The following is a 14,207-nucleotide window of genomic DNA, read 5'->3' on the forward strand; positions in this document are numbered from 1 at the left end:
GATCATACCAACGATTTCATTCGCATCAACCAGTCATCATCAGTATAGATAAGTAGTTATTAATTATATTGTTTTGTCTTATTTTTATCTTATTATTTGTTTTATTTGACGCATTGTTGCATTAGTATTAAGGGCCCATATACCACATTGATATATGTAATATTTTAGTTTATATTATTTTAGTTTTAAAATAAGAAATATTATTAATTTTTACTTAAAAATTATATTGATACGTGAGAAATAAAACAACTAGTAAAAGATACACTATGTCATCACTCATATAGCCTATTTTTAATTATAAAAATCATAAAATTCATAAATCAAGTAAAGTGATTCAAACATTTGATCACTCTTCAAATACATATTTTTATTAAAACGTTTAAAGTAAACAAGATAAAAAAATGAATACTATTAATCTAATATATTGTACTATATATATATATATTGTACATAAGTACATATATTTTTGAAGTAATATAATTCATTTTACGTTTAATTTGGATTTTATACATTAGTTAATCCAAAGTAAATCCAAGTAAATCTAAAGCAAAATGAAATTTCAATTTATATTAGCAGTTTATACAGCATATTTATTTATGCCTATATTATATGCACAGGTAAATTTATTAAATTATAATCCTATAATTTTATAAAAATATTATTATTTTATATTTACGGAATTTTAAGTGAAACAGATCTTATGGACATCTATCATAACTTTTAATGTAATAACCTTTTTCCTGTAACTTTTTTAGTACATTTTTTGCATTCTTAGACTATTAAAACGATATTTTTTATTTCTTATTTTTAATAATGATTAAACAATTTTTTTTTAAATGTATTTTGATTTTTTCGAGCTTTTTGTGGAAAAAATATGAATAAAAAATTTAGGGCAATAATTATTGAGATCCAAACAGATTATTACATTGAGTGGGTTTGTAGGACGGGAGAGTGTAACTGCTAATGGTATATATTTATAATGCGTACTCCACCCGCGCTACAAACCTAATAAACCTATTAAAAAGCTTTTAATTAAATAATTATTTAGGGAACAAAATTGTTTTTAATATTGCAGTACATTTCATGATCTTTAATTTGATATAAGTTAAAAATTATTAGACATTCCGAAACATTTTCAAGAATTGAGTTGAAAAATGTTTTTAATTAGATTTTTCTAAAAAAAAACCCAATAAAGAGCTTATTATCTAAAATATACTTCATTTAAATTTTATTGGGATCAGGATAAAAAAAATATATAGAAAATTATTTGAAAATGCCAATTTTTAAGTTGGCGTTATTTTGAATTTTTTTATTATTCTAAAATTGAGGGTGTTCTCTCGAATTTTTGGTGTCAATTAATATAATTAGATTAAATTAGGGTATATTAAAAATATAGATTACTAAGGTCGAGTAAGAGTTGTGACAGAGGACAGAGGCAAAACAATAAAACACATTGTGGTAATACCAATTACTTCGTAGCGTTGTATCGAAGCTAATAACAAATTTTATTAATAAAAATTAAATTAAAAAAATATGATTTTATCTAAGAATGCATAAATTAATTTAAAATAATAACAGCAAAATGATCATTGTATCAAAAGTAATAAGAGTTGAAACCTATTCCACTCTGTATATATTTTATATAAAAATTATACTACAACTTGATTTTTAAATATTTAATTTTATTATAATATTGTTTCATGTAAAAGTAGTTCAACTAAAAAGCGTCAATACTTTTAGGCTTACAATTTTTAATGTGGTTAAATAAACAGAAAATTGTTTAGTATCCTCAATGTTTTATAGCATGTATTTTAGTAGAAAAAAAACCGAGTTCATTTGACGTATTACACAACTTCAGAAATGTTAAAAGAAGTAACTCATAGAAATTCCTTCAATTAGTTATTTAATTAATTAATTAATCAACTATAATTTATTAAATTAAATTTTCATTTTTCTAATTAAGGTTATATTATTAGATAAGTGTAAATAATAATAATTGATAACATTTATTTATTTATCATTAATTAAATTCTACTTGATAATTATTAATTAAATGTATAGAACAATATACAATCAATTGAAAATGGATTGGAAAAGTACAAGGTCGCTTTTGAAAAAGAAAAAGACCATTTCGACAGAATTAATAAAGACAAATTAAGTATAATCATGAATCAATTTGAATTACCATATACTAATGATGAATTGACTACAGCTGTTGAATTGTTTGGATATGGTAATTATCTTTAAAAATGTTTGTTTAGAGAACTCCGATAAGTTTAAAAACAAAATTAATTATTAAATATAATAATGCATTTTAATTTTAAGCATATAAATATATATGTTTCAGTTCCGGCAAAGATGTTCCAAAGCCTAAACCAAAAACATTTTCTGCGGGCCATTTTTTTAAACAATTTTTTTAGTCAAAGCGATCTTTTTTGTCTTTTATTTATTTATGTTAGGCATTTATAAAATAAAGTTTATTATTCATACCATTTTGGCTTTGTATTGCAACTAAAAACTATATTTTATCTAGNATTCATACCATTTTGGCTTTGTATTGCAACTAAAAACTATATTTTATCTAGGAAAATTTTCAAAATAATTGAAGATGTTGATATTTTAAATTATTTTTGCATTTATTGTTGATTGGTAAAAAATAAGAAAATTTTCTTATTCTTATTTATTTAGATAAAATAANAGGAAAATTTTCAAAATAATTGAAGATGTTGATATTTTAAATTATTTTTGCATTTATTGTTGATTGGTAAAAAATAAGAAAAATTTCTTATTCTTATTTATTTAGATAAAATAAATGTAATAATCATAATAATGATAGTACAATATTTTTTTAATTAAAGCGTAAATAAACTTTTATTTTTGGAATGGATTCTTTAATGCCAACAAAATTGTAGCTTATGTAAAACATTATTTAATGTGATTGAATTGATATTTTATTTATAATATCAATTTACAGCCTTATTTCAATAATGTTGAATGTTCAAGCCTAAAACTACTATAAATTTAATTTTAATAAAATTAAAAAATACTTTTATTATATTAATTTTTAGACTCAGAACATATGTCACAAGAAGATTTTCTAACTTTAATAGAAATAAAACTTGATTTCCAAAAAATCATAGACGAAAAAAAAGTTATTGATAAAGAAGATTTTCGTAATTTTTGGAAAAAATACTTAGGTATTCAATTGTCAGACGATTTCATAAATAGTTATTTTGATGATGCTAGTCATAGATATGACAATGAAACTATTACCTATGAACGTAATTATAAGTTTTTTAGTAATTAGTTTTTTTTTCTTTCATTCCTTATAATACTGAATAACGTTTAAACACAGAACATTTTTTAATTCAATTTTTTTCTTTCAGAATTTTTGAAGTGCATAATGACATATCAATATTTATGTTTTGAAAACTGTTATTAGAAATGAATTATTAAATCAGTCAAAATATTCTAGAATATGTTTAATAAGATTTATTTTGTATATATTTGTATGAAATACAGTGATTAATCAACAATTTTTAAAAATCAATAAATATTTTAAAATGTATGTTTTTTGAAGTAAAATTTCCATAAATTAATTTTTTAATGAAAATTTAGAATATAAATTGTAACATTTTTAGAATACATTATTAAATTAAAAAAAAAAAATGTGTTAAATAATATTCAATAAAATTCAAGTAAATATTTATTATATCTTTGATTTGACTATTCTCCTGCCTAGGTAAAAGCATGTTAATTTTTTCCGAAATATTAATCCAGAAATTGTTATCAGTATAGTAATAATTTCATCTAATAAATAAGTTATTTAAATATGTATATTAAAATTTGAAAAATTAAAATTAACACTGTTTAGTATTAAAACCCAATCAAACATAAAATATAGTTTATAGTTTAACAAATGATAATAAGGATGTTACTTATATGTAACAATATGACATAGTTAATAATGATATGATAGTTTATTGTTTAGTAGATTATAAATCGTAATGAAAGGAATGTATAACACTAAAAGATACTAAAAATATATTCTTAATATATTATATTTATTTTTTTATTACTAAGTAATAATGATAAAAAAATCATACTATATATAGTGTTATTTATTAAGTATTTATACTTAAAATAATAATGTCCTCTATTTTCGATTAAATAATGATTTTTTTAGATAATATTTTTTGAAGAAATTAAATAAATAAAAATTTGTATTAATTCTACGACAAAGAATTGATTTTGAACTAACTTGCATTAACTTGGTACACTTTAAAGTGGATAGAATAAAATTTATAAATACATATAATTCAGATTATATGTGTATACAATTCATATAAATATATAAAACAAATTGCTCATGACAAGTTGACTATTTCATATACTAAGAATTCTACACCTCGTAATAAACCAGGAGCATACCTAAAAGGGTCACTATGTTGATTTCCTCTTTTTTATATTTCTACTCGGCACACTTTTGTCGTAATATGCACAATGTTCTGCATTACGCATCTTACATTATCAATAAAAAATTACTACTCTATATTTACTACCAATTGTATACAACACATATAATTAATTTATCTGTCATAACATATACACATTTGTACAATAGCTATTATATATGTATATACATGTTAAATTGATTATTGTATACTATGCATCTTATCTTAAAAATAATTATCATGTTATGTTCAAATTTTACACAATAAACTGAAAATCACTAAAAGCGCTGACGGCAACAACCCATGATGGGGGTAATTAAAAGTAATATAAAAAGGCGCTGATTTTCTAAGAGAGCAGAATTCTCTCTTCTTTTAAAGACCTGAATTCAACAAGGAATTCAGAATTCTTCAATTTTGATTTATATTGAACAAACTAGCCGCGACCCCGTGTTGTCGTCGGTATACTTTATAACGATTTCAAGTACAATTATTTTTGCGTCAATACGTTATTTATTTATTAATAAGGAAAGGTATAAATCTGAACGTGAGATATATAAAAGAAGTAAGTAAATTTATATTAACCCAATTATTTAGAATTAATAATCTGAGTAAAGAATGGTAAAGCAATAGATTTTTTAAACATCATTTAATTTAATTATTAATAACTAGTTAGTGCTTGGTCATATACTTCGACTGGGTGTCTGAGAGGAGGCCTCCGCCACTCCATGAACGCCTCAGTATTTCCACTAAAGCACATACCAGTTAACATCACGCTTCGACTGGGTGTCAGATAGGAGGCCAAGACCCCGGCCACTACAAGAATACCTCAGCGTTTTAATACCTCTATGAGAGGAACTTAATTTGTATCTTTTTATATCTACTTGTCTTTACTGTTCTAAACCCTCGGACTCTACTACCCCGATAGAACCTCGTTGCTCCTGAATTGACCAAATCCCTAACATCCAACATTGGTCAAATTAAATACCTCATACATTCACCGTTATTGCTTATATTTTTTGTATTACTACACTTTTTTTTAATTACTTAATAGACAAACTAAAAAACTTTATGATACATCAAACATTTATTTGAGCAGGGGTAGACAGGGAGATCAATGTCTCAGGGGGCACAACAATTATGGCAGTCCTGAGTCGCCTCAAAAATGTTTTCCAAAAGTAGAAAGAACACAGGAAGAGAGGTGACAATTAGATTGTGGAAATTAAAAGGAGAAAAAAGTTCTTAGAGAAGGTGATAGAAAGAATTGTGTGGAATGTCAAGGGACATATCAATGATGTGTGGAATAGGATATCTATTTGTGTAAAGAATACCATAAAAAAAAATTAATTTTAATTCAACATATATTTAATGTCCTGAGTATTTCCTGACTTTTTTTAAATGTTAAGTTGAAAATATTTACTTTCTATACATATGTTTTAAGTTTTGAATTCTCTCTGTATAGGAGNTTTTAAGTTTTGAATTCTCTCTGTATAGGAGGTTGAATAAAATCTTTAATTTAGTTAAAAACAAATTATATTAGATGAAAAGAACATGTATAAAATAGTTATAAATAAACGTTTATAACAATCCATCACTATAACCTCCCTTTTGTATGGTATTTTAAATTATAGTAAAAAACGGTAGCACAGTGGGGTCGAGGCACAGTGTGGACGAGGCATAGATGGGACAAGTATAAATGATATCTGACAGTGATTAAAATCACTATCATAAGAAACGCTTCGATGCAAATCTGTAGATAGTGTTTCCTTTAGAGAAATTGGTGAAATATTTTAAAAGCAACATGAACTCTTATTTCTTTAATTATATCCTGATTAGTAGTTCTTTGATTTTAAAATATAATATATGAATAAATACTAATTATAGTTTTTAAATTTAGTATGAAATTGTGAGGCCAGCTATGATGTATGGTTAATAGTGTTGGGCGGTTGATAAGAAAGTAGAGCAGAGAATAAGTGTAGCAGAGATGAGAATGCTTAGTTGGATGAGTGGAGTGACTAGAGAAGATAGGATAAGGAACGAGCATATAAGAGGAAGTATAGGTGTTGCGTCAATCGTGGATAAGATGACAGAAAATAGACTTAGATTGTTTAGTCATGGTATGAGGAAAGAAGAATCGAAAGCTGTAAGAACAGTTATAGAAATGAATGTTGAAGGAAGAAGAGATAGAGGAAGACCAAAAAAGAGATGGAGGGATGCTATTGAATGCGATTTGAGGACAGCTGATGTGAGCGTAGAAGATGTGGGAGATCGTGTCAAGTGGAATCTTAGGATAAGGGTGCCCGACCCCAAGTAGTTGGGATTAAGGCAAAGAAAAAGAAAAATATTACCAGATATTCCGGTGGCAATTGACATAATATGATTGTTATTTCGGAATGTACAATTTAGCGTTTAGTTGGGTTTAAATAATATAGCGTCAAATCAATTACCTACTCTATCGGTTGTATCTCAATATACACTACACTTTAATGATACAATAAATAAATAAACTCACACATACACACATATGCATTTATAACATTGTGTCTAATGTAAGTATAACATGATAAAAAGTAACCGTAAAATGAAAAAAATGGAATATAAATTTTATTACTCATATTAAATGTAATGTAACTCGAAAAATATTTGTTTAAATGAAAAAATATAAGATTATATTTTTATTTATAATTGTCTTTTAAACAACTTTTGTGCGAAACTTTTTTTTGTAAGTTAAATATTTTTTTTTGAGAAAATTAAGAAAGCTCATATTTTTGAACTTTTGCGAGGATTTAAAAAAAAAGCTCAATTCCAATCTTGAGGACTATTAGTATGTCATTATACATATTTTAATTCAACTTTTAAAAAAACAAAATTTTTTCCGCAATTTTTCCTTTGTTGACTGGCCTAGATGTCAATTTTAAACTTGTAATTGAGCTAAAAGTTATGGTAATATATTCAATTTATTTTACTATAAACTTTCATAAATCTTTATCAAAAATTTTTCATCAACTTTAAAGAACCAAAAAAATAGGTTAAAATTGAAAATTTGGACTGATTATTTTTAACATATTAAAAATCAAATCAGTAATAATTTGAAAACAAATTTTTTTTTCTTTTAATTATTATTTTATATATATAATTAGTAATAATATAAAAAATTAGAAGTGATAGAAATAGTCTACTTGCAGATTTGAAAACAACGCGAAAAGTTGATTTAGAAAAGTATATTTTTGCTTCTGATGAAAGTTCCTTGTAGTCCAGTGCATTTTTTTATAGTAACAAACAGTTTTTATTGAAAATTATTGTATCAAGCCCTTTAAATTTTTATACACGTAAAAGTAAAGCAAAATATAACTTCTTTATTATTTTTATAATTTCTCCGTTTAAATTACAATATTAAATATCAATTTCATACTAAATTTAATAATTATAATTAGTATATATTCAAATATTATATTTTAAAATCAAAGAACTACTAATCATGATATAATTAAAGAAATAAGAGTTGATGTTGCTTTTGGAATAATCCACCAATTGCCTAATTAAAACAAAAAAAAAAAAAGTTTGTTGGGAATTTTTTCTGCTATTCTGCAAAATTACTCCTTCGTTGACTAGAATGAATCATTAAATAGAAAATTTTATGAGAATTAAAACAATGTTATTTTTAAGATTAATATGCAGTCAGAAAGTTTTATAATTATTATTTATTGTAAATTTATCAGAAAAACTCATTATTTTTTGCATTTTTATCGTAATAGAACACTTAAATAGAAATCATAGTAATCATTTCTAAGTAATTTTTGATATTTAAAAAGATTCTACTATTGAAATATCCAGAACTGAATTAATTTTAATGATTTACTTTAACTAAAAAAAAAAAAGTTAATATTTTGAATCCCTCTTGTGGGCAGGTAAAGGGTTAGATTTATAAAAAAAACCAAATGATAGATAAAGACATGCATCTAAATAAAAAAAAATATACTGATTTGGTCATTTTTGATAAAGTTATAACAATTAACAAAGTTATAAGTTTTATACACTGGACTACAAGGAACTTCCATCAGAAACAAAAATATACTATTCTAAATCAACTTTTCGCGATGTTTTAAAATGTGCAATTAGACTTTTTCTATAACTTCTAAGTTTTAATATTATTAAAAAATAGTTTTTACATATAAAAAAAAATAATTAAGAACAAAAAAAATTGTTTTAAATTAATACTGATTTGATATAATATTTAATATTAATTTGATTATTAATAAGTTAAAAATAAGGAAAATGACATATTTAACCAATTTTGTTAATCGTTTAAAGTTGATTGTTGTAAATGTTTATAAAAAAAAAAAAAAATTTATTTTACCATAACTTTTAGCTCAATTGGTAAGTTTGACATTGACATAATTAAATAGAAAATTTTATGACAATTAAAAAAATTGTATCGTTAAGATCAATATGCAGTCAGAAAGTTTTATAATTACTATTTATTGTAAATTTATCAGAAAAGCTCAATATTTTTTTGCATTTTTATGGTAATAGATAACTTAAATAGAAGTAATAGTAATAATTTCCTAGGAACTTTTGTTGTTTGTTGAAAAGATTCTATAATTGAAATATTGAGAACTTAATTAATTTTAATGATTTACTTTAACTAAATGTACCAATCAAAACAAAGTTGTTAAAAAGATTTACTCAATTGAGTTTATTATAAAATTTGATTATATTTGTAAAAATCAATTGTTAATTCAGGAGAAAAAACAATCATTTTTTTTAGAAATGATTTATATAGCAACACGTTAGAAAAAAATTTGAATATTATAGTCTAATAGTAGCACACACAAACAGAGTAATAAAATTATTAAATTACAAAGTAAAATGATTTAATTTTGTAGTTGAAACCTATCATATCAAACTTCATTCGTTAATAAATATTTTGAAAACATTAGAAATTAATGATTTTAATTGTCTTTATGGAGACGATGTAATAACTAACTGTTTAATTGATAAATTAGAATTTTTTTTTCAATTTTTGAGAGTAATATCTTCAACTAGATACGAATTGTAGTAATTTGACGTATTGTTGAAAAAAGTAGGTCAAGTTAGAGCAGAGAAAATAAATGATAGTCACAAAAAAATATCTTCTCGGCTTTGCATCGAAGCGAAAACTTAAAATATAGTAAAATAATTTTAATACGAATAAGAAATTTCTTCTTGCAAGGGGCGACTAAAGTGATGGGATCCTTGATCTTTATTGAAGTTATTGAATCTAAATGTGATAAAAATCAAACGAGTTAAAATTTATACTAACTTAAAAAGAATTAAGAAAAAATGCAAAAAATTCATTGCCATATGCGGGTTGGAACCTCGTACCCCAAGCGTGTAAAACATAAATTTTACCAACTCGGCAACCGTACGTTGCTTCCGGCGGTTGAAAAATTGGCTATTTAAGCTAGTTCAAATTTCAAAGTTATTTTTCTCGACTTAAAAGAAACAAACATATTTAAATAAGTTTAACTATCTATACTATATCAATTTTAATTTATATAATATTTATGAAAATCTGTACTCCCCTTGTCAGGTATTTTAAAATAAAATAAAATACAAAACCCAGAATTTTAACACAAAAATAGCATATTTTTGCATACGGTAGTCATTTTTACCATGAAGACAAATCCAGAGGTCAAATTTTTTTTTTTCACATTAAAGTATATTACATAAGCTTTAATTTAAGATATATTTAAAAGTGTCAGTATTTCCGGAATACTTTCAAAAATTAAATTGAAAATATCGTAGTAACAATACGCATGTTTAAAGTTTTGACCCCCCTTGTTAAAGGGGTATGATCCGATTTACAAAAAAAGCGTGCCAGATGAAAGGGGTATATAAATATTTATTATAAAAAAATAATAATATTGATCCATACATTTTTCCAAAAGTTATATAAAATATAAATTAAATAATATAACATATAAAATCGAGATTTTTTTCACGGAAATCGTACGTTTTTCTTTAACTTTGATGTCCGTTTTCACCACGAAGACAAGTCCAGAGGTCAAATTTTTTTTTTTCAAATTAAAGTATATTACATAAGCTTTAATTTAAGATATATATAAAAGTGTCAGTCTTTCCGGAACATTTTCAAAAGTTAAGTTGAAAAAGTTCTACTTTCTATACGCATTTTAAAAGGTTTGCACCCCCCCTGTATAAAGGGAAATGGTCCGATTTTAAAAAAAAGTATGTCGAATGAAAGAAGTATATATAAAGTATTTATCATTAAAGAATAAAGTTGATTCATGCATTTTTTAAAAAGTTATAGCAACATAATGTTAAAAAATGTAAAATATAATATCAAGAATTTTTTCACAAAAATAGCATATTTTTGCATACGGTAGTCATTTTCACCATGAAGACAAGTCCAGAGGTCAAATTTTTTTTTTTCAAATTAAAGTATATTACATTAGCTTTAATTTAAGGTATATATAAAATTGTCAGTCTTTCCGGAACATTTTCAAAAGTTAAGTTGAAAAAGTTAATTTTTTGTAAAAAAGTTACCATTTTGAAACCCCATCCTTTGGGCTGTTAAAGGGTCAAATGTTCACAAAAATATATAAAATGATAGGTAATTATCTAAGGTATCTATAAAAAAAAAAATTATATTGATTCGGTCATTTTTAAAAAAGTTATGGTAATTTTAAGTAAAAAAAAATGAAAAAATATCGAAAATTAGCGATTTTTAAATTTGTAATTTTTTGGGGGATTTCCCCCGTTTACGAGGAACGAGGGATTTTTTTTCAATTTTTGAGGGTAATGTCTTCAACTAGATACGATTTGTGATCTTTTGACATATTTTTCATCAAAATCGGTTCAGTGAGAGCTGAGATTGAGCGTATACAGACACAAAAAAAAAAAAACACATCATAGTAAAATTAATACCTTCTCAGCTTCGCATCGAAGCTAAAATAGTCAGTAAGCCGTAAGAGTAGAATGCCAGCAAACAAAGACACGTTGTGCTAGTATGAAGAAGTTAAGTGAATTNAAGAAAAAAAAAGCATTTAAAAAATATGATGCTATTTAGATACAAGTCCTAAATGCTCATCAACAGTAATCCAAATTAGACACAACAGGATAGCTTACTTGACTATATCTACCTTAAACTTGTCTAATACACAACCAAATGTTGTATGCAATCTAAAAACAAGGTTTATTAATAATAAAGCAAAATAATAATACATGACCTATGTAACGAGCGTGTCTATTAGAGAGCCGACGACACTTCATAAAAATCATAAGAATTATAATTGTTAAATTCAAAAATAAAAACCCTGCACAGGGGGGTCGCGGCACAGTGGTGACGTGGCATAGTTGGATCAAGTAAATGATATCTGACAGTGATTAAAATCACTATCAAAAATNTTAGAATATAAATTGTAACATTTTTAGAATACATTATTAAATTAAAAAAAAAAAATGTGTTAAATAATATTCAATAAAATTCAAGTAAATATTTATTATATCTTTGATTTGACTATTCTCCTGCCTAGGTAAAAGCATGTTAATTTTTTCCGAAATATTAATCCAGAAATTGTTATCAGTATAGTAATAATTTCATCTAATAAATAAGTTATTTAAATATGTATATTAAAATTTGAAAAATTAAAATTAACACTGTTTAGTATTAAAACCCAATCAAACATAAAATATAGTTTATAGTTTAACAAATGATAATAAGGATGTTACTTATATGTAACAATATGACATAGTTAATAATGATATGATAGTTTATTGTTTAGTAGATTATAAATCGTAATGAAAGGAATGTATAACACTAAAAGATACTAAAAATATATTCTTAATATATTATATTTATTTTTTTATTACTAAGTAATAATGATAAAAAAATCATACTATATATAGTGTTATTTATTAAGTATTTATACTTAAAATAATAATGTCCTCTATTTTCGATTAAATAATGATTTTTTTAGATAATATTTTTTGAAGAAATTAAATAAATAAAAATTTGTATTAATTCTACGACAAAGAATTGATTTTGAACTAACTTGCATTAACTTGGTACACTTTAAAGTGGATAGAATAAAATTTATAAATACATATAATTCAGATTATATGTGTATACAATTCATATAAATATATAAAACAAATTGCTCATGACAAGTTGACTATTTCATATACTAAGAATTCTACACCTCGTAATAAACCAGGAGCATACCTAAAAGGGTCACTATGTTGATTTCCTTTTTTTTATATTTCTACTCGGCACACTTTTTTTTAATTACTTAATAGACAAACTAAAAAACTTTATGATACATCAAACATTTATTTGAGCAGGGGTAGACAGGGAGATCAATGTCTCAGGGGGCACAACAATTATGGCAGTCCTGAGTCGCCTCAAAAATGTTTTCCAAAAGTAGAAAGAACACAGGAAGAGAGGTGACAATTAGATTGTGGAAATTAAAAGGAGAAAAAAGTTCTTAGAGAAGGTGATAGAAAGAATTGCGTGGAATGTCAAGGGACATATCAATGATGTGTGGAATAGGATATCTATTTGTGTAAAGAATACCATAAAAAAAAATAGTCGGTAAGCCGTAAGAGTAGAATGCCAGCAAACAAAGACACGTTGTGCTAGAATGAAGAAGTTAAGTGAATTATAGCGAGTAAAGAAAAAAAAAGCATTTAAAAAATATGATGCTATTTAGATACAAGTCCTAAATGCTCATCAACAGTAATCCAAATTAGACACAACAGGATAGCTTACTTGACTATATCTTCCTTAAACTTGTCTAATACACAACCAAGTGTTGTATGCAATCAAAAAACAAGGTTTATTAATAATAAAGCAAAATAATAATACATGACCTATGTAACGAGCGTGTCTATTAGAGAGCCGACGACACTTCATAAAAATCATAAGAATTATAATTGTTAAATTCAAAAATAAATAGTAATAATAAGTTGAAACAATATTAATTAGATGTTACGCGTTTGAATGGTGCCGATTGCTTGTCGTACTGTATTTTCTCTAACAGCATTTTGTAAGATTATATGTGTTTAGTTGGGAGGTTCTTAAAAATGAAATTTTTAAATTAATTCAATACACCACCTAAAATTATTCCATTAGGTAAAAAATAATTTGTACAAACNCCACCTAAAATTATTCCATTAGGTAAAAAATAATTTGTACAAACTTTGGTTGAAATGACGTTAAAACTTGCCCCAAGTGGGTTGAAAATTCTTTAGGCGTATCACTATAATACTGAATTGTCATAATATAACCGTTTTGAAAACAAAATCATACGTAATAGTTTATCTCTGCATTTATATTTTTGACTGACAAATTTTAAAGTAGAAGTTAAATAAAATAAAACATCCTTAAAAATATTAAATTGTTAATGTTATTATTTTTTTTTTTGATAAGCACAAGTCCTTTAATAAAACAAGAGCACAAGTAATTGGGTTTACACGCTCATCCCCCTAAAGATTCAGTCGCCATGTATTACAATTTACTGAATTCATTAACTTATAAGATAATTTATATAAAACTCTGAAATGGTTTGGTACATAAATTATTTAATCTATTAATACATAATTTTTAATTTAAAATTTTCTTTAACTAACTCTTTCTCCGTAATTTATTAATTTTACATATTTCATCATAATTTTGCTATCTGTTATACTTAGCGTTTTTTTTTCTTTTTTCGGGGATAACTTATACTACGGTAGTAGTTAATACTAATTATTAAT

At 24.5% G+C, this 14,207-nt stretch overlaps 1 protein-coding gene across 1 annotated transcript; it reads left to right on the plus strand.

The window, feature by feature from the left end:
- The first annotated feature begins 470 nt into the window (after positions 1-470).
- Positions 471-3,575, plus strand: LOC126902228 (uncharacterized). Its single transcript, XM_050679274.1, has 4 exons — positions 471-617; positions 2,062-2,233; positions 3,069-3,281; positions 3,387-3,575. The coding sequence occupies exons 1-4, from the start codon at positions 552-554 to the stop codon at positions 3,440-3,442; spliced, it is 507 nt and encodes a 168-aa protein (XP_050535231.1). The 5' UTR covers positions 471-551; the 3' UTR covers positions 3,443-3,575.
- Positions 3,576-14,207: the final 10,632 nt, after the last annotated feature.

Source organism: Daktulosphaira vitifoliae, unplaced genomic scaffold, assembly GCF_025091365.1.
Source record: "Daktulosphaira vitifoliae isolate Bord-2020 unplaced genomic scaffold, ASM2509136v1 Scaffold_3, whole genome shotgun sequence".
In the NCBI taxonomy this organism is placed as follows: Eukaryota; Metazoa; Arthropoda; class Insecta; order Hemiptera; family Phylloxeridae; genus Daktulosphaira; species Daktulosphaira vitifoliae.

Coding starts and splice junctions, on each gene's coding strand:
- LOC126902228 (XM_050679274.1), top strand. CDS start 552: ATGAAATTTCAATTTATATTAGCAGTTTATACAGCATATTTATTTATG. Junction 2,234..3,068: donor TGTTGAATTGTTTGGATATG/GTAATTATCTTT, acceptor ATTAATTTTTAG/ACTCAGAACATATGTCACAA. Junction 3,282..3,386: donor TGAAACTATTACCTATGAAC/GTAATTATAAGT, acceptor TTTTTCTTTCAG/AATTTTTGAAGTGCATAATG.